Source organism: Cervus elaphus, chromosome 12 (genome assembly GCF_910594005.1).
Source record: "Cervus elaphus chromosome 12, mCerEla1.1, whole genome shotgun sequence".
Classification (NCBI taxonomy): Eukaryota; Metazoa; Chordata; class Mammalia; order Artiodactyla; family Cervidae; genus Cervus; species Cervus elaphus.
This window is the reverse complement of record NC_057826.1, coordinates 43,404,662-43,424,863: the sequence shown is the minus strand read 5'-3', so window position 1 is coordinate 43,424,863 and position 20,202 is coordinate 43,404,662. Positions and strand designations below refer to the sequence as shown.

Below are 20,202 nucleotides of genomic sequence, written 5' to 3'. Positions count from 1 at the left end.
GTGAGCGAACTCCAACACCTTTCATGGCCTTCTCGGGCTGCCTAACAGTCTGCTGGGGCTCACGTGCGGCGCAGGCACCTGACGTCTGAAGCCCCCCAGGTGAGTGGTAAGGGCAGACCGGGCGTGGAGCCGTTTCCTCCTCCTGGCTGGACTTCCTCCACTGCCACGCGTGGTTGCTCCCAGCGTGCCTTCAGCCTCTGCTTGTTGGAACCCGGCTCCGTGTAAAGTTAACTCAGTGAAGGAGTAAATCTTTTACTGATGTTTGGAATATGCCCCTGTCATTTTAAGGAAAGCTGCACTCAGTTTTGTCCAACTGCTCCTCAGCATAACCTTGTTAGCATAATAGAATTTTTTTTTTGGCAAATAATTTATTTTAAAACAGCTAGAAAATTCACCAAGAGAGGGGGAAAGTATTTCTCCTATAAAAGTCTATAGTTACTCAATCTTAGGAAATTTACCTTCTTTCCAAATTTTCCATTCTGACTCATGTCCACTGTAGACAGCAGTCAGAAGGCAATGCCTTCCACTCAGATAGTTGAACTTATTTCTCTGCAAGCTCTGTTTACGCCTGCGAAGCCCCTCTTTGCCTGATTACTAAGTCCTGGGCGTGGATCCGTTTATCTGACTCCTATTTTGCAAACTGCTGTCACTTGGTTGGCCACCTCTTAAAACCTCAGCATCTGTGTAGTTTCTGTGTCTCTCTCCATATTTTCTGTTTGCCTCTTCCTGTGCCCTCACTTGCCCTTCTTGCCTACATCCCTAAACTTCCTCAGGCCACTACCTCCATCATCCAGGCTCTTCCCTGAAAAGGGTCAGAGCACAGGGTAGGGATCTTATTATGTCCACTAGCTTGGAGTTTGACATAAGGAACAGAGAGTATTAGAGGATTGTCAGTTCTCTCCTCTCAAGTTGTAAAAAGCTGTAACATGTTTTTTGCTCTGCTGTTTAATAAGGACACAACCATATTATGTGTTCTATTTTTTTTTTTTTTTTAGCACACCTTATTTTGTAACTTGCTATTATGGCTACACTTCTGTCTTCCATTAAAGAGAATTATAGTCTCTAGAATTATACTCACTCTTATATGATTATGATTATAAACCTGATTATTTATAGTGATAAATTTTTAAGCACAGCTAATGATTTAAAAAACAGAATTCAACTGAAATTCCTAACAAAGCCATGCACAGAAAAATTAAGACATTTATGATAACATTCGGTAAATTTGCATCCCCCTCAACCCTTTTTTGACATAGGTACAATGTCAGTCAACTAGAAGAATGGCTGCGTGACAAGAATTTGATGAACAGTGGGGCTAAGGAAACCCTGGAGCCTCTCATCCAGGCTGCTCAGCTTCTGCAAGTGAAAAAGAAAACAGATGATGACGCAGAAGCCATTTGTTCCATGTGCAATGCTTTAACTACTGCCCAGGTAAGGCAACTTTCCCTATTATAAAATTCATCAAAGGTAACATTTAGGGAAGTCACGAAGGCTTCTAGTTATTGCTCTTGTCTCTGAGCTAACTTCATCTGTGTCAGAGATGACATATATCAATACTGTAGATCTTGAAGACAGGAGATTTTACCACAAAGTATATTTCAGTACTAGTCATACTCATGCACATTCAACAGTCAGTAAGTATTTATCCATTCTCTACACTGTTCTGTGTAACATTCCAGCCACTCAGATAAAAACAGAAACAAGGCAAAGTTTCTGTTTTTATGGAGTATACCTTCTATATACTCTATGGAGCTTGAACTCCAAAGAGTCTTGTATATTATTTGATAACTGAATGATTCTTTAGACTTATCTATTTAAGAAAGATAATTCTTTTTTTAATTGAAATGTAGTTGGTGTATAATATGATGTTAGTCTCAGGTATACTACTCAGTGGTTTGACATTTGCATACATTATGAAATGATAACCATGATAAGTCTAGCAACCACATGTCCCCATTTAAGGTTATTACAATATTATAAACCATATTCCTTATGTTGTAGATTGTACCCTCATGCTTTATTTACTTGATAACTAGAGGTTTGTACCTCTTAATCCCTTCACCTGTTTTGAACACCCCAAGTCTCTTCCCTCTGCAACCAACTGCTTGTTCTCAGTATTACTTAGGTTGTCCCAGAGGTTTCTTAAAACCATCCTTATTTCTTTTCATTCTTTTTTCTATAAAGTTTCAGTGATTTGATTTACACTACTGTCTTCCACCTCACATCCACTCCTTTGTATCATTTCGTCTACTGTTGATGCCTTCCAGTGTCTTTTTTTTATTTCAGTTATTGTATTATTCAGCTTTTTCTGGTTCTTTATATTTTCTAACTCTTTGTGAGTTCATCCCTACTTCTCCTGAGTACAGTGAGCATCTTTATGATCATAACCTTGTACTCTTTATCAGGTAGATTGCTCATCTCCACTTCATTTAGTACTTCTGAGATTATGTCTCATTCCTTTGGTTGAAACATATTCCTGTCTTCTCATTTTTCCCAGTTTGTTTGTTTGTTTTCTATGCATTAAGTCCGCTGGTTACATTTCCCAATCTTAAAGAAGTGGCCTTATGTAGGAAACATCCTGTGGGCCTCCGAAGCATGGGGCCCTCTGGTCGCCAGAGCTCTGTGCCCAGGGGTACCCCCCCCTCATGTGGGCTGTACAGGCCGTTCTGTTGTGACAGGGCCGCAGTAGTTCTACTGTGGGCTCCCTAGCAGGCAGGGTTGGCCCCTGGCCTGGTTGGCTGCGCCACCCTGCTTCCTTTGGTTTCTGCTGCCCCATGTCTTGGTGGGGCCAGCTCCTAGCACAGCTGGCCACAGGGCTAGGGAAACCCAGGGCTGGTGCTAGGCCCTCGGTAGGTAGTTAAGCCCTGAGCACTAATAAGCTAGTGGGAGAACTCCAAATGGTGCTGAGGATCAATAACTAATCATTCAGGTAGAGTCTTGAATTTAAGGCAGTGAAAATATGGAAATGGCATTGGAGGACAGTGGCCACAGCGTGAGGCAAGGCACGGGCATAAACATGCCCACTTTTCTTTTGCCTAGTTATTTTTGTGCTTACTTTTGGATTTTTTAAATGTTTGTCACTTATCTCAAAACATAGAAATCTTACATAGGTTATACATAGAGTATATATAGAAAGTAATTAGCTGAATACTCAGGACACTGATAACTATTGTTACTTTGAGAGACTGAGAGCATGAGAGTGGGAGTACTTTTACTTTTCATGATTTTTTCAAATTTATATTGCCTCTTAAAATGTACAGATATTATATTAATATACTCTTATTGTAAAAATTTAAATAATAAAGGTAAATGTGCCTTCAGAATAGCTCCCTCTCCCATCTTGTCCTAACCAAGCCCTGAGTAGAATTGAAAGCAATAGGCAGAGATCCTTTTCATTTTCCTGATTAGAGGGACCTGGAATGTATGTATTTGATAATATGCTAAAAATTTTGATCATTTTATTTCTGCCAGATTGTCAAAGTGTTGAATCTGTATACACCGGTTAATGAGTTTGAAGAAAGAGTTTCTGTGTCATTTATTCGTACTATACAGGTAAGATCTCCCAGGCTTCCTTTTGCTTCAGTTTACCAACACAGTCATTTGGATGGAAATTTTATAATTTATTGAAGGATAATGCAGTTTTTATTATATTATTGTATCATTTTCATAGTGCATTAATTTTTTTATAATAACTTATTGGGGAAATGAAGTGATTTTAAAACAAGTATAAACATTTGTCATTCATTGAGGGTTTTTGGTAGAATTTTGTCCAAAAAAATGTTTATAGATTCAAAGAATTGATGTTCTGGTTTTTTTTCTTTTATTTTCTCAGATGCGTTTACGAGACAGGAAAGACTCTCCTCAACTACTCATGGATGCAAAGCACATCTTTCCTGTCACCTTTCCTTTTAACCCCTCTTCCCTTGCGCTAGAAACCATCCAGATTCCAGCCAGCCTGGGCCTGGGATTCATATCACGGGTCTGAAAGTGATATCAAGGCAAATATTGACAATACATTTCTTGCCTGAAATAAGAACCCATTATTTCAAGTGAGCTACTGAAAACACATTTTAAAAGATACTACTTATTATCTCCCAAATAAAGGATTATTGACTAGAACTGCCCCTAGAATACTTTTCATCATCTTGGAAAGAAATATAGGTTCCTTTGTGCCGTGTTACCTTCATAACAACACTTGTCCTTGGTCAGTTAGGTGTCTGCCATTGACGTGCAGGTGAATGACGGAAGAAAAGAAAAAAAAAATGTGTCTTCAGCTGCCAGCATTTATTTTAAATCCTTATCACTGCATCTAAATGATATAAAAAACCTGATTCCAGATATGAATATGAGCTGTTGTTAAGAAGGCGCCATCAAGGAACCTCCTATGTGCTAACCAGAAGCATTGAAAGAAAAATCACCACCGAGTACATATCATACCAGCTTAGGAATCAATTATGTTGATAATGTCAAACTGGAACAAACAAATAAACTGGCATTATGTAAAGTAACTGGACAAGTAGCTCCCTTCTATGTGTCACTATGATGTAGAGATATTAAGAGAATGTTGGTTTGCTTAGAGCATGGAAGTCCATTTGTACTGTAGTTTACTGAGCATTTTAAATTGCTGCTACATACTATGTTCTTTAAAATGTAAGCGATATTCATATTAGGCACTACAACAATAAGCTTCTCTTTTATCAACTCTGTTTACAGTCCAATCAGATTAGTTTTAACTGGATTACGTGCACATATCTACAGATTCACCCTCACAAGTAGCAGACACTGGGAAGTCATGTAGTAATATGACACAACGTTTGACATTTAGGGATAGGAGTAGGCAAAGTGGTTAATGTTGATGTCATTTTTTCAGGATGTGTTATATTGATGTGCTCATTAACTTTCCCTGGGTGATATCACATCAGGGTACAGTGTTCTGTGAAGTGACTTATTTTTAGTTACTAGATCTGATTCCTGCAGTGCATATTTTCAACCCTGACAGGTTTTCTTTCTTCTTAATTTATTAAGAATTAATCTCAGTTATCTAGAGAGGATTGTCAGAATATTCATGATTCAGGTCTTGAAATCTTGATTCTTTTATAAATTATGCAAAAGAAAGTATATAATAAATAATTGACTCCATTTTTTAGGCTTTGCAACTTCTGTAAATGTTCTCAGTACCACTAGGTATTTTCCAGAGCATCATATTAGAAATACTTTGACCTATATAAAAATATAAGGAAATTGCTGAATTTTACAGAGGACTTGGTTTAATAAGACCCAGATTCTATAAGTTTTCATTCTGACATTCTAAGTAAACATACCATTTGTCCCACAAATCTTAAACAATAAATGTTTCAGATTGTGCAAAAGCAAATTCTTAGCTTTCACTAGAAACTCTGGTTCGGAATTACAATCATAGATTTGTATAAATTAACTGTTAGATGATCTATAAAATATGTGCAATATTATTAATGGAAGTAAAACATTTTCAAATCAGTGATAAAGATTGTTATTAAAAGATAAATACTGTCTGTTAACTTATTTGAGCCTCAAATTCCTCATTTATACAGTAAGAGGGTTAGACAGCCGGTTCCTAAGGTCCCTTCCACTTCTGAAGTTCTCTCCTCCGAGTGCTTGGACCACAGAGAAGTGAGCTGCAGGTATTCGGTAAGGTTAGCCTAGTGTTTGAAGCATGTTAATTTTGAGGGATTAATAAAATGTAAAATCATAGGTTTATGAACCTATAATCTTTCTTAAATGTACATGATTTGTATTCATGCTTTTAGAAATTTAGTTCAGGTAATTTCTATTGAATTGTGTACTGCTGTATTCAGATTGGATACATTTATTCATTTGCAAAATCAAGCAAAAATGCTACTTCGGATTCTCTCAACTTTCCCTGGTTGTCAATGTGGTTTTCAGTAACTTTTGAAACCACCTAGTTAGTACTGAATGTGTCAGAGTCTAAGAACATAGATGGGACTTGGGTGGGAGAGATGTCCCCTCAAATGCCACTGTGATTGTAGGCTCCCCTACTGAAACCTGGAAATCCTCCCAGGCCCTTTCCCAGGTTAGTCCTGTGTAGCATGTTCCACACACACCCTGAGTCATGTCAGATCTTCAGGCTCACGATCTAGCTTCCACTGCCACTGCAGCCCTTTGTCTTTCCCACAGACAGCTTGTATCCTGAGGCATGTCTAGTCTGGGCCTTTCTCTCTCTCCTATCTCCCATCTTTCTGCTACAAAGAGCCTCTATTCCACACCCGAGCCACAGGCTCTCCTGTTCAGGGATGGTCACACAAAGATTATGCTATTTCAGGGCTCCAACTTCCTCCAGGCCCTATCTAGAACCCCAGATGGGGATCTGAATTAATTTTTCTTAGTGGCCTGAAGATCTTTAGTCAGAACAGAAATACCTTACAACCACAGAACTCCAAATCCTGGTAAGTCATTCTGTGTCCTAGTTTCTTGGAGATGCAACAATATTCTGCTGACTGTGGGTATCCTTGGCCTCTTTGAGGACTCCTCACCTTTCCCTCTGTCCATTCACACCTTATTACCCAGCCTCAAACAAACCTCTGCCTGCCCTCCACACCATCCACCCACTCACTTATCCATTCATTCTTTCCCTTCCTTCAACCAGGTATCCCCTCAACTGTCTGCTCACCTGCTCTGACTGTGTTGAAGGCTGTGGGTGGGGTCAGCCTTCAGTTCTGCCCACTTGCCTGAGGACTTCCCTTCAGGCCAGTTTTTACATGAGTTCTTACTGTTCTCACTTCTCTGCAGTATTTCTTAGCATTACTACTCATACGCTTGTTCATAATTCCTCCATAACACACTATAGGAACTCAAAGAAAGAGTTCTTTGAGAAAACAATTCACTTGTCTCAGTAGCCACTTCTCAGTAGTCTCTTCCCCACTCACCTTACATGGAGACTCAGCTCACACCTTGGAAAGCAAACCTGAAAACTTAGAATCAGTTTCCCTTCTTGTACCTTCTTTCAGGTTAAGGTTTTGCTCTGCCTGAGAGAAACTATAATGAAGGGGGAAAGATGAGCATGGGGTAAAATCCTTGAAGTGTAGCTTCATGGTTCCTTCCGAAGTTTTGAAAATTCCCCGTGCACCTGACACTTCTTTCCTCAATTGCAGAAGTACAAAAAATATGTATTCCAAAGCCAACTGAGAGAAGATTTGGGGATTTGGGCCAGTTTGTCTCATTTGCTTTGTTTCATTCATTTCAATGGATAATTGAAAGTTGCCGCTTTCTGGGTAAGTGATTATGTATAATATAGATCAAAGCTCTTAATAACACAGTTTAATTTATTTTATTAGAATTTCAGTATAGTGGTAGTTGTGAGAAATGTCTTCCCTGGTAACCCTAGGTGAAGGGGCACCTGGCACCATCCTGAGATGTCCTCATATTCTCTTTTTCTCTCTGTTTCTCTTCCACACATACACAGTCTTCAGTAACTTCAACTGTTTAACATAAAACAAAGCAAAAATGTCACATGTGGCCCTTCAGTTCTCCTGGTGAAAGGGAGTGTAGAAACAGTACCTTGTGTCTGGCTGTGCTTTACTCCAGCTCACTTGCTCTGTTACCTCATTGTGTCCTCACAGCAGCCCTGGAAGGTAGGAGGGTAGCTACTGACATCCTTGTGTGTGTGAAAATTTGAGACAGAGGTAAGTGAGTTGCCTCACTAAGGTTGCCTAGGTTGCCTAAGCTGTGCCATCATTCCACACTCAGCAGTGGCAGTGAGAGCGCTTGTGGGGCAGGAGACTTGAGAAAGCCCCCAGGTTCCATTTTGTTCCTCCTGGTACCCATGGGGTGCCCTGGCCCAGCACAAGGTACTCTGTTTCTCTATCAGAGTTGGCTACTGGCCTATGGGAGGTGAATAAACGCTGAGTACCAAGTTCTTGGTGCTGATCAGATCGGGTGCCTTGTGGTTTCCTTTTTGTCATAGTTACCAACTATAACTGGGCTTCCCTTGTGGCCCAGCTGGTAAAGAATCTGCCTGCAATGCAGGAGACCTGGGTTTGATCCCTGGTTTGGGAAGATACCCTGGATAAGGGAAAAGCTACCCATGCCAGTATTCTGGCCTGGAGAATCCCATGGAGTGTATAGTCCATGGGGTCACAAAGAGCTGGACACGACTGAGCGACTTTCACTTTTACCAACTATAACTAGGTTTGGCTTTTGTTAATAGATCAGTGCCCCACCCCCCCGGAGGGTGCAGGACTCTGTTTTGGTCATTATTTAGTAGCAGGCTGTCCCAGCCTGACAGGAAATGGAGAGAGCCTCCCAACAGTTAGGAAGAAGGTCACTGTCAACACACAGCCCTCAGAGTCACTATGAGAGCCACCGGGTGAGCTAGCTGAGCAGCCTGGAGAGAGCCTGAGGGCACAGGCCAAGTTGCTGGGTCCCTGCTGAGGGCTGTCTACCAGGCAGGCCACACCAGGGCTTTGTGTGTTTGAACGACAGTGTGTACATGCTGCCAGTGTTGGCTTTGGAGCCAAGAGGTTAGGGAGGCACTGTGTATGCATAAGTGCATTGATTTCTTCTCAGGCTGTGCTGTGAGGGCCGCCTTAACCCCTGCTCCCTTCCCTCCTAGAGCTGCCTTAAGTTCTCTGGAACTCCTCCTCTGTAAGGGGAAGTCTTGCCTGGAAAGGTATCTTCCCCTGTTTCACAAGGTGTGAGGGTGTCGGTGGGCGTGGCCTCCTCTCTTCCTTCCCATTCTGCATGACCCTCCCCTCCTGTTGCTTCTTCCTTTGCTCTCATTTCCCAACACGTATTGGAACTCTGAGGCAGCAACAACCTCAGAGCCAATGAAATGTGATCTTAGTGTTTCCTGAGTTTGGGGGGCTCTGTGTTACAAGTAAGCAAATGAACGTATGAAAGAAATATAGAGATAATTTAGATTCTTGGTAATTCTTAAATGGCTTGTTTCCCACTGAACTGATGTTTTCTTAGGCTAAGGGTATAATTGTAAAACCTTTCATGGACATTCATTAATTTTTTTGGGTAAAGTAAGAACACTTTACCCATATCAAAACTGGAGTGAAAATAGGAAAGAGTGCTATAATTCTAATTCATTGTATTACCCTAAATTAAGTCAAACCGAGATTACAATAGATGTCTCAATGGATCAGGAACTGGAAAGCACTATGTAAAATATCTGCCAAAATACATTTTATACATTTTTTATTTTATAATTTGGTCTAGTTAAAATGCTCATTAGCTCAATTTAATGGGTGTTACTAGATTCATTACAATGTCTAAATATGAATACCATTTCCTTAGTATTGTAATGTTGCTTGAAATATTTGACAGAAAACATTTCTTTCTAGGAAAATGTTTTTTGAATTGACGTTTATATGTACAATTCAATGCTTAGTAGGTCAGTATACATTTTCATGACATTTTTCAGAGTCGATAGTTTTAAATATCTTATTGTTATTATATGTTATAAAAACAGCCTACATTTCAGGCTCTCTACAACACTTGAGCCATTTAATTTTTCCAACATATGCTGAATTTTTCCTTCAAATGTGGATATATGTGTTATAATTTATGATCCTAATTGTGTATTTTTGTGGAACCCAGGAATTACATTGATTTTCTTGTTTCCTTGGAGAATTTAAGTTGCTCTAACAGTGTTGCATAGAAATGAGCTTATGACATTTAATGTATTGTATTTTAATTACTAACTTCAATTCTCAACTTACTGTGAAATGGATATGTCTTTTAACTGCCATAGCATTGAACATTGCAGTTTTTCTTTTTCCTTGTTGGATCTGGAAAAGGAATTCTACTTTGACCTACATAGAGAAACATGATCTAGTTAATCTTTGAAAAGTTCTTAGGTGAAATATTCCTCCATGAAAAATGAAGCAAAAGTACTGAAAAGTGAAAGGCATTATCAACCAACTTTTAAACTAAACTCACCCTAGCATATCTCACATGAAATTTTTAAAAATAAGTTAATAATGCACCTAATGTCAAAAAAAGCCTTTGAAACATAGGTTTTCACTAAATATCACCTAGTGCTAAGATGAAAAAACCAAGACAATATCAGATAGACATTTATGCTCTAAATTTGTAGTTGTCTGATGTTGTACTTAGTAAATGTGTGTCATTAATGCTGTATTCTCCTAGCTATTAATATTGTTCAAATAAAGATATGGATGTAAAGGATTTTTGTTAGTGTCATAAATTAACCGACATCACATACACAAATATAGATCACATTTGGGGCTATGAAACACACCTTTAAATTTTTAAAGACTAACACTAAAAAACAATGACAGAAAGACAACTGGAAAACCCCCAAATACTTGGAGATTAAACAACTTCTAAATAACACATGGGTCAAAGAAATAACTAGAGAAATTTTAAAATATTTTGAACTAAATGTAAGTGAAAATACAGGTTAAAAATGAATCTATATACAAGAACAGAAACAGACTAATAGACAAAGAAAACAAACTTCAAAAAAGAAAAATTTCTGTTTCCGTTCAGTTCAGTCGCTCAGTAGTGTCCAACTCTGCGACCCCATGAACCACAGCACGCCAGGCCTCCCTGTCTATCACCAACTCCCGGAGTTTACCCAAACTCATGTCCAGTGAGTCGGTGATGCCATCCAACCATCTCATTCTCTGTCGTCCCTTTCTCCTCCTGCCCTCAATCTTTCCCAGCATCAGGGTCTTTTCAAATGAGTCAGCTCTTCGCATCAGGTGGCTAAAGTATTGGAGTTTCAGCTTCAGCATCAATCCTTCTAATGAACACCCAGGACTGATCTCCTTTAGGACGGACTGGTTGGATCTCCTTGCAGTCCAAGGGACTCTCAAAAGTCTTCTCCAACACCACAGTTCAAAAGCATCAATTCTTCAGCGCTCAGCTTTCTTTATAGTCCAACTCTCATATTCATACATAACTACTTGAAAAACCATAGCCTCAACTAGATGGACCTTTGTTGGTAAAGTAGTGTCTCTGCTTTTTACTATGCTGTCTAGGTTGGTCACAACTTTCCTTCCAAGGAGTAAGCATCTTTTAATTTCATGACTGCAGTCATCATCTGCAGTGACTTTGGAGCCCCCCAAAATAAATCAGCCACTGTTTCTACTGTTTCCCCATATATTTGCCATGAAGTGATGGGACCGGATGCCATGATCTTAGTTTTCAGAATGTTGAGCTTTAAGCCAGCTTTTTCAGTCTCCTCTTTCACTTTCATCAAGAGGCTTTTTTAGTTCCTCTTCACTTTCTACCATAAGGGTGGTGTCATCTGCATATCTGAGATAATTGATATTTCTCCTGGCAATCTTGATTCCAGCTTGTGCTTCATCCAGCCCAGCATTTCTCATGATGTACTCTGCATATAAGTTAAATAAACAGGATGACAATATACAGCCTTGACGTACTCCTTTTCCTATTTGGAATCAGTCTGATGTTCCACGTCCAGTTCTAACTGTTGCTTCCTGACCTGCATATAGGTTTCCCAAGAGGCAGGTCAGGTAGTCTGGTATTCCCATCTCTTTCAGAATTTTCCACAGTTTATTGTGATCCACACAGTCAAAGGTTTGGCATAGTGAATAAAGCAGAAATAGATGTTTTTCTGGAACTCTTGCTTTTTCGATGATCCAGCAGATGTTGGAAATTTGATCTCTAGTTCCTCTGCCTTTTCTAAAACCAGCTTGGACATCTGGAAGTTCACAGTTCATGTATTGCTGAAGTCTGGCTTGGAGAATTTTGAGCATTACTTTACTACCGTGTGAGATGAATGCAATTGTGTGGTAGTTTGAACATTCTTTGGCATTGCCTTTCTTTGGGATTGGAATGAAAACTGACCTTTTCCAGTCCTGTGGCCACTGCTGAGTTTTCCAAATTTGCTGGCATATTGAGTGCAGCACTTTTGCAGCAGCATCTTTTAGGATTTGAAATAGCTCAACTGGAATTCCATCACCTCCACTAGCTTTGTTCGTAGTGATGCTTCATAAGGCCCACTTGACTTCACATTCCAAGATGTCTGGCTCTAGGTGAGTGATCACACCATCGTGATTATCTGGGTCATGAAGATTTTTTTTTGTATAGTTCTTCTGTGTATTCTTGCCACCTCTTCTTAATATCTTCTGCTTCTGTTAGGTCCATACCATTTCTGTCCTTTATTGAGCCCATCTTTGCATGAAGTGTTCCCTTGGTATCTCTAATATTCCTGAAGAGATCTCTAGTCTTTCACATTCTATTATTTCCCTCTATTTCTTTACTCTGATCACTGAGGAAGGCTTTCTTATCTCTCCTTGCTATTCTTTGGAACTCTGCATTTAAATGGGTATATCTTTCCTTTTCTCCTTTTCTTTTTACTTCTCTTCTTTTCACAGCTATTTGTAAGGCCTCCTCGGACAGCTATTTTGCTTTTTTGCATTTCTTTTTCTTGGGGATGGTCTTGCTCCCTATCTCCTATACAAGGTCATGAACCTCCGTCCATAGTTCATCAGGCACTCTGTCTATCAGATCTAGTCCCTTAAATGTATTCCTCACTTCCACTGTATAATCATAAGGAATTTGATTTAGGTCATACCTGAATGGTCTAATGGTTTTCCTTACTTTCTTCAATTTAAGTCTGAATTTGGCAATAAGGAGTTCATGATCTGAGCCACAGTCAGCTCCTGGTCTTGTTTTTGCTGACTGTATAGAGCTTCTCCATCTTTGAATGCAAAGAATATAATCAATCTGATTTTGGTGTTGGCCATCTGGCGATGTCCATGTGTAGAGTCTTCTCTTGTGTTGTTGGAAGAGGGTGTTTGCTGTGACCAGTGCGTTCTCTTGGCAAAACTCTATTAGTCTTTGCCCTGCTTCATTCTGTACTCCAAGGCCAAATTTCCCTGTTACTCCAGGTGTTTCTTGACTTCCTACTTTTGCATTCCAGTCCCCTATAATGAAAAGGACATCTTTTTTGGGTGTTAGTTCTAAAAGGTCTTGTAAGTCTTCATAGAACCATTCAGCTTCTTCAGTGTTACTGTCAGAGCATAGACTTGGATTAACGTGATATTGAATGGTTTGCCTTGGAAATGAACAGAGATCATTCTGTTGTTTTTGAGATTGCATCCAAGTACTGCATTTCGAAATTTCTATTTACCAAAGGGGAAAGGGAAGTAGGGATAAATTGGGAGTATGGGATTAATAGATAAAGCACATAAATATGAAGAATTCCAAAGACAGCAAGGCAAGATGAAGTATACATATATTCTGGAATAATGACAAAGAGGTATCATATATTCTGGACTAAGTCTCAAAGTCCCTTTGAGACTTCAAAGAGAAGTAAGGTAATTTCAGGAAGATAATGTTGGGTAAACAAATATTTGCTGGCAATGGGACACAGAGAGGACTCTGAGCCTGCTTGTTTTCAACTGAAAATAATCCACATGCCAGAGTAGCACATCTTGGAGTGGTGTTTGCCCTGAGCCTCATCATCACAAAATGAAACAACTAAATACTTAGTAAGAGAATGAATCCAAGTCACAGCATTAGAGTTACACCTGGCCTCTGCCTTCCTTTCAGGCTTCCCTTGTGGCTCAGCTGGTAAAGAATCTGCCTGCAATGCAGGAGAGCTGGGTTTGATTCCTGAGTTAGGAAGATCCCCTGGAGAAGGGAAAGGATACCCACTCCAGTATTCTGACCTGGAGAATTCCAATGGACTGTACAGTCCATGGAGTTGCAAAGAGTTGGACATGACTGAGCGACTTTCACTCTCACTTTCAAGAGAATGAATCAATAAACTGTATTTATACAATGGAATATTATATAGCAACAAAAATAGTAAACTGCAGCTACATGCAGCAGCATAGATAAATGTCATGTAAAAAGCCAAATGCAAAAAGTTACAAACATGATTCCACCTATAAAAACATCTAAAATAGGTTAAACTAATCCATACTGATAAAGGGGTTATCTGTAACGGGTAATGGCTTTAAGTCACACGGAAGGTTTAGGGTGTCAGAAAAGGGGTTATCTGTAACGGGTAATGGCTTTAAGTCACATGGAAGGTTTAGGGTGTCAGAAACATTCTATGCCTGAATGAGTGGTAGTTACCCGAGTGTGTTGCTGTATTCCATGTATAAGAATATATTGAGATATACACTTATTATTTGTGCATTTTTCTGTATATAATTTTATTCTTCAGTAAAATTTTTTTACTTACAGAAAAAACTAAGAATTCTCTGCTGGTCCAGTGGTTAGGACTTAGCACTTTCACTGCCATGGTCTGGTTTTAATCCTTGGTTGGGGAACTAAAGTTCTACAAGCTGCGTGGTGTGGCTAATAATAATACTTAATTTAAAAATCAAGAAAAAAGTAATTAGACCTTTAGATTCCTTTCTTAACTCTGAGGAACCGCACAGCTGTCCCTACCCAAATTATGCCTTTTCTTTTTCTTTATGTTTTTTGGGACAATAAGTGCACAGAATTGAGTTTACCATAGTTTTCTTATTTTGGCTCCTATTGTGGTTGATCCATGTCAAGCCCGTTTTAATATTTTTGGTATCACTTTTTGCTTTATCCCCAGTCCCACTTCCCTCAACCTCATAAATATCCACTTTTGTTTATTTAATGGATGACTTTATAATTTATCACCCACATGCTTATATCCATGGACAACATATAGTATTGCAATTTTTGTGAGTTTAAAATATATATGACTTGTGCTAGCCATCTATTCAGCATTGTTTTTCATATCTCTCTAAGTGGTATCGGTAGCTCATGTCCACTCCTACCAGAAGCTGTACAGTTTTATATTGTAAGCACACATGATTTTACTTATTCATCCCCCCTTTTGATGGATATTTAAGTGTTTCCAGTTCTTTGATATATAACTGTGTTGTGATGAACATCTACTTAACTGTCTCTCTGGGTGACAATGTGAGACTATGTGAGAAATTTTTCTGCCTGAATCTATTTTCACTAAATATTCTCAGATTGCTCTCTCAAATGGGAGTATCAGTACGGTCAGTTCTAAATATACGCATGTTTTGCCTCCACAGATTCGACTGCCCTCAGATCCAAAATATACATTTTTTTTTAAATTCCAGAAATTTCCATAAAAGCAAAACTTGAATTTCCAGCAGCTGTTTACATAGCATTTTCATTGTATTAAGTATTATAAATAATCTAGAGATGGTTTAAAATATATAAGAATATGTATATGTTATATGCAAATACTATGCCATTATACACAAGGGACTTGAGCAATGGAAGAGTTTGGTATCTTTGGGGGTCCTGGGACCAGTCCTCGCTTGGATACCAAGTGATGACTGTGTAGTTCCCACAGCTATGTGAGCAAAACAGTTCTTGTTTCCTCACATCCTAGGCAGCATATGATGTTGTCCAACCTAAATATTGTTCCTAATCATATGGGAGCAAAGTGCTATCTTCATTTGCATTTCTCTACTAATAAAGTTGATATGTCTTTATATGCTAACCAGCCATTTGAGTATCCCCATACACAAATTGCCTATTCATTTCTGCTACCAATTGTCCAGTTTTTAAAACTGGAGTTCCCATCTTTTCTTTAACCAGTTTACAATAGTTTCTTATATATTCCAGATTAATATTCTAGATATTAATTATTTGTTTTTTAATTGCAAATATATTTCCTAATCTGTTGCCTTTTGTGTGTGAATGGTGTTCTTTACTGAACAGAAATGTTTCATTTTGATGACCTCAAATCTGTAATTTTTCCCTTCTATAGCTCTGCTACTTTGTATCTTAACTCATTCTTTCTTAACCCAACAGTTAAGATATTACCCCCTGACTTCCCTGGCTTAAGACAGTGGTTAAGACTCTGCCATTCCACTGCAAGGGGCACAGATTCCACCCTGATCAGGAAACTAAGATTCCACATGCCAAGCACTATAGAGATATTACCCCTATTTTTTTTTTCTGGCTTTGCTTTTAAGTTTTAATCATGAATCCATCTGGAGTTTATTTTTGGATGTACTGTTTGCCATGCACTTGCTTTTTTCCCCCTATATAATGACCCTTCCAGATCATCCTAAAAGAGATCAGTCCTGGGTGTTCATTAGAAGGACTGATGCTGAAGCTGAAACTCCAATACTTTGGCCACCTGATGCGAAGAGCTGACTCATTTGAAAAGACCCTGATGCTAGGAAAGATTGAGGGCAGGAGGAGAAGGGGACAACAGAGGATGAGATGGTTGGATGGCATCACTGACTCAAAGGACATGGGTTTGGGTGGACTCCGGGAGTTGGTAATGGACAGGGAGGCCTGGCATGCTGCGGTTCATGGGGGCGCAAAGAGTTGGTCACGACTGAGCGACTGAACTGAACTGAGCTGAATGACCCTTCCATTAAATCATCTCTTCCTTCCTCATCAGTTTCTCTAGGCCACTATATAATGCAAGGTCCTGTTGGAGGACTACGTTCTGTTCTATTATTCATGTATTCATTCCCATGACAGTATCACACAGTTTTAATGGCTTTGTGATATCCCTTAACACAAGGTAGGGCTAATCTCTCCTCTTTGTTCTTTGTTTTGAGAATTGTCTCAGTTATACACAGACTTTTATTCCATAAAAAATATAAAGCGAAGTTGCTCAGTCATGTTCACTCAGTGATCCATGGACTGTAGTCAACCAGGCTCCTCCATCCATGGAATTTTCCAGGTAAGAGTACTGAAGTGCATTGCCATTTCCTTCTCCAGGGGATCTTCCCAACCCAGAGATCGAACCCATGTCTCCCTCATTGCAGGTAGACGCTTTACCATCTGAGCCACCAAGAAAGCCCCCAAAAATATAAAACCACTTTGCAATTCTGCAAAAGTCCTGCTGGGATTTTTATTCCAGTTATGTTAGGCTCATATATTCATTTGGGTACAATTGACACCTGTACAATATTAAATATTCCTATCCATGCAAAGAGCATGACTCCCCATTCCGACCTTCTTTTTGACCCTTGAAAAGAAATTCAAACATTTTCTCCACAAAGGTAAAGTGTCTTTTTGTCAGTGGATACTTCATTTTCGTTGATATTACAAATACCTCACTTTCTATCTATCATATTTTCTAACTGGCTATTTATCATACACAGGAAAATTATTCATTTTAACATCTGATTTTGAATATGGTTACCTGACTGAACTCTTTAACAAGTTCTAATGGTTCTCCTGGATTTTCTATGCAAATGGTTATATCCTATACTCCTTCCAGTAAGCACCGTGAGACCTAAAGAAGCTAAAACTTGAATCGGGAACGCTTCGGAACACACCTTTTTCCTGCTTTGAGAGCCAGGGAATCCCCAGCGGACTAGTTCTTGGTTGGGCGCTCTCTGACCCCGCCAGGTGGACCCACTTAACCGCGGGAACCAGCGGGGCGGTGGGGCGCCCCGCCCACAGCCCCCGTCCCGCCAATCAGAGCGAGGCGTCGCCAGGTGGGCCGGGAAGGGCCAATCCGGGACTCTTTTCTTCCAGCACTCGGGAAAGTTCCTCGGCTGCTGGAAAACTTCTCCCACGGCATGGTCCGGCTCTAATTTCTTGGGCCTGCAGGACGGTTACCTTCCGCTGGGCCGCGGAGCCGCCCGCCCAGCCCCCCGAGCCTCTCATCTCCGCAGCCCTCGAGCTGTCTGCCTATGGCGGTGGCCGAGCTATACACAAAGGTAGGCGGGAGGTCCAGACCTAAGGGAGGGCGCGAGGGAGGGCAGCGGCCTGGCGCTAGTGCTGACTGTACCTGGCGGCCGGGCCACACCTGCGCACCTGGCGTTCTCGCCTCGGGGAGGGGCTGCAGAGGAACTGCGGGTCGGGGAGCGTCGCCCCCTCGAGAGCTCCAGCCCCTGACCGTGGGGAAGGCCCCCTCTTCCCCACACCTCCCCCGGCAGCCAGAGTCCCCTCGGGCTGGGAAGACCAGTGCGAGAGGCTGCTGCTCCGGACCCGAGCTTTTCGGTTTCCAGGGGGGTCGCGTGTCGGTCCCGTTCCTGCGCCTCTCGGCCCCTCCTCCTGAGCCACAGGTGGAATCAGAGTTGCCCACGGAGACAGAAAGCTCAGACATGGGCGAATAATAACATCCATAATCTTTCTTCTTGGGAGCCCCTTTGAGCACCTCGGCACAGAAGCTCGAACTGCAGCATTCAGGATGTTTTCTAGAATTCCTACATTCTGACTCTGGGAACCACTTTAGAGCATTCCTCTGAAACCTCCTCTTCGCCACCGGAGGGCTCCCCCCACCCCAGTCTAGGAAGGCCAACATTCCCACACGGTGCCCAGAATCTTCTGAGATGAGCTTGGTTAAATACTAGGATAAAAAGTGTGAAAGTGTTGGCCCTTCTGGAAAAAAATCCATTCTAATCGCTTTAAAGCCATCCCCTACCCCAGTGGAGGAAATCTGTGGTCCCTGGTCCTCAGTCTTCAAATGGAAAAGACTAGAATTCTGCAATTTCCCCTGACATGTGCCCTAGATTTATGTTTAAAAAGACACTTTTGCTGTAGAAATAAACAATAGGTGTAAATTTGTTTTAGTTGTTTAAGCAACTTTTTTTCTTCTACTATGTTTAGTTAATAGTAAAAAATACAAATTAACCAAACTATTTCCCCCCCTAATGCATTTCTATTAACCGGAATTCTAAATGGCAGTGTTGGAATAGTTTTACCTGGGAGAATTGTGAGTCATCAGATATTCAACCATGCTACTTAGGGCTTCAACTTATTGAAGGTAAAAGAAAATTCTTGAACAAAACTATTCTTGGAAGCTACTTTGAGGGACAGAGAAAAAAAATTGATTAATCCATTTTAAGTAAGTTTTTCTTGAGGCAAAAATACAGGGATGTGAGGACACCTGCCATCAAGTGCCTCACACCAGAAATCTTCATTAAATGCCAACTTGGTACCAGGCACAATGTAGAAAAACTACCATGAATGAGTTTTCTAGAGGTGAGCTTGGATGGACAAAGACTGAGAATCCCAGAGCCAAAAGGTGCCTTGATGGCCATCTCTACCTACTTTTGTGTCCAAATAAGTCCTGTGTCCGTAAGCTGCTACCTTTCTTCCCGGTAGCCAGTCAGCCTCCACTTTGTCAGTTTCAGAGCTACCCATCTGTGAGGCTCCCTGTTTAGGTTTTAGTGAACTTGCTTTTGTTAGAATTCTTCTGTAAACTAAGACAAAATCTTACACCCTCTCCCTTGCTTCCTCATCACTCCCTCCCTCCCACCTTCCTGCTTGTGGAGGGGAGGGTGGGTAGAAAAAAATGTTAAGTGATAGTCTTGCCTGGAGGAGTTTTCTTTTTTAATTTATTTATTTTTGGCTGCACTGGGTCTTCGTTGCTGTGTGCGGGCTTTCTCTAGATGCGGCGAGCAGGGGCTACGCTTCATTGTCCTGCTCAGGCTTCTCATTGAGGTGGCTTCTCTTACTGCAGAGAAGAGGTTCTAGGCACTCAGGCTTCAGTAGTTGCAGCTCCCAGGCTCTAGAGCACAGGCTCAGTAGTTGTGGCGCACAGGTTTAGTTGCTCCTTGGCATGTAGAATCTTCCCGGATCGGGGATCAAACCCTTGTCCCCTGCATCACCAGACAGATTCTTATCCACTGCACCACCAGGAAATCCCAGAAATTTTCTGGTTAATGAAAAGTGAGTACTGTCAAGGAATTCAATCTGCTGAGGTCTGGAAAGCACGGAGGTGCCTGCTCAGGGATGGGGCTGAGAATCTCGAGTGCCAAAGAGTTAGGTCAGGGCTTCAAACTCCAATGAAGATTTTGAATGGGGGTGTTTTAGGCAGTCAGATATGCCAGCAGTGACCATGGGAGAGAGGCTGGAGTCAGGTGGCTGAGTTCTCAGGTCATCCTAAATGTCTGGGAAAGAATCAGGGCTGGTAGCTGAGTTCTCAGGTCATCCTAAATGTCTGGGAAAGAATCAGGGCTGCAGTATTAGAAGTGGAGGATGCAAGCTGAGTCCAGAGAGCATGTAAAGGTAGATAAAGAAGAGAGACTGAGCTGGGGCCTCTGAGGGGGAGGGATGAGCCAAGAACCACGTGAGATTAGAGTCTAGATGATGGAAGCAGGATGGTGCTGTTGATGCAGGGACTTCAGGAGGAGGAGACATTAGGAAAGTTACGAGGCAAGGTTTTTGAGGGCACTTCCTGGGGGCATTGCCCTGGCTGATTGGAGGATGGTGTAGAGGATGGGCCAGAAGTTTCTGCCCAGAGGTAGCCACTGAAGC

At 40.9% G+C, this 20,202-nt stretch overlaps 2 protein-coding genes across 10 annotated transcripts in view; both read left to right on the top strand.

Annotated features, from left to right (window-relative positions):
• Positions 1-10,188, top strand: part of MYO5A (myosin VA) — a 199,843-nt gene extending 189,655 nt beyond the window's left edge. For all 8 annotated transcript variants that reach the window (XM_043918818.1, XM_043918823.1, XM_043918821.1 and 5 more), the window contains 3 exons: positions 1,257-1,431; positions 3,472-3,552; positions 3,833-10,188. In XM_043918818.1, coding sequence (XP_043774753.1) covers positions 1,257-1,431; positions 3,472-3,552; positions 3,833-3,985 — 409 coding nt within the window. In that variant the 3' untranslated portion in view covers positions 3,986-10,188. The remainder of the gene's footprint in view (positions 1-1,256; positions 1,432-3,471; positions 3,553-3,832) is intronic.
• Positions 10,189-17,485: 7,297 nt separating this feature from the next.
• MYO5C (myosin VC) overlaps positions 17,486-20,202 on the top strand; it is a 115,165-nt gene continuing 112,448 nt past the window's right edge. For both annotated transcript variants that reach the window (XM_043920792.1, XM_043920793.1), the window contains exon 1: positions 17,486-17,657. In XM_043920792.1, the coding sequence (XP_043776727.1) occupies positions 17,631-17,657 (27 nt within the window). In that variant the 5' untranslated portion in view covers positions 17,486-17,630. The remainder of the gene's footprint in view (positions 17,658-20,202) is intronic.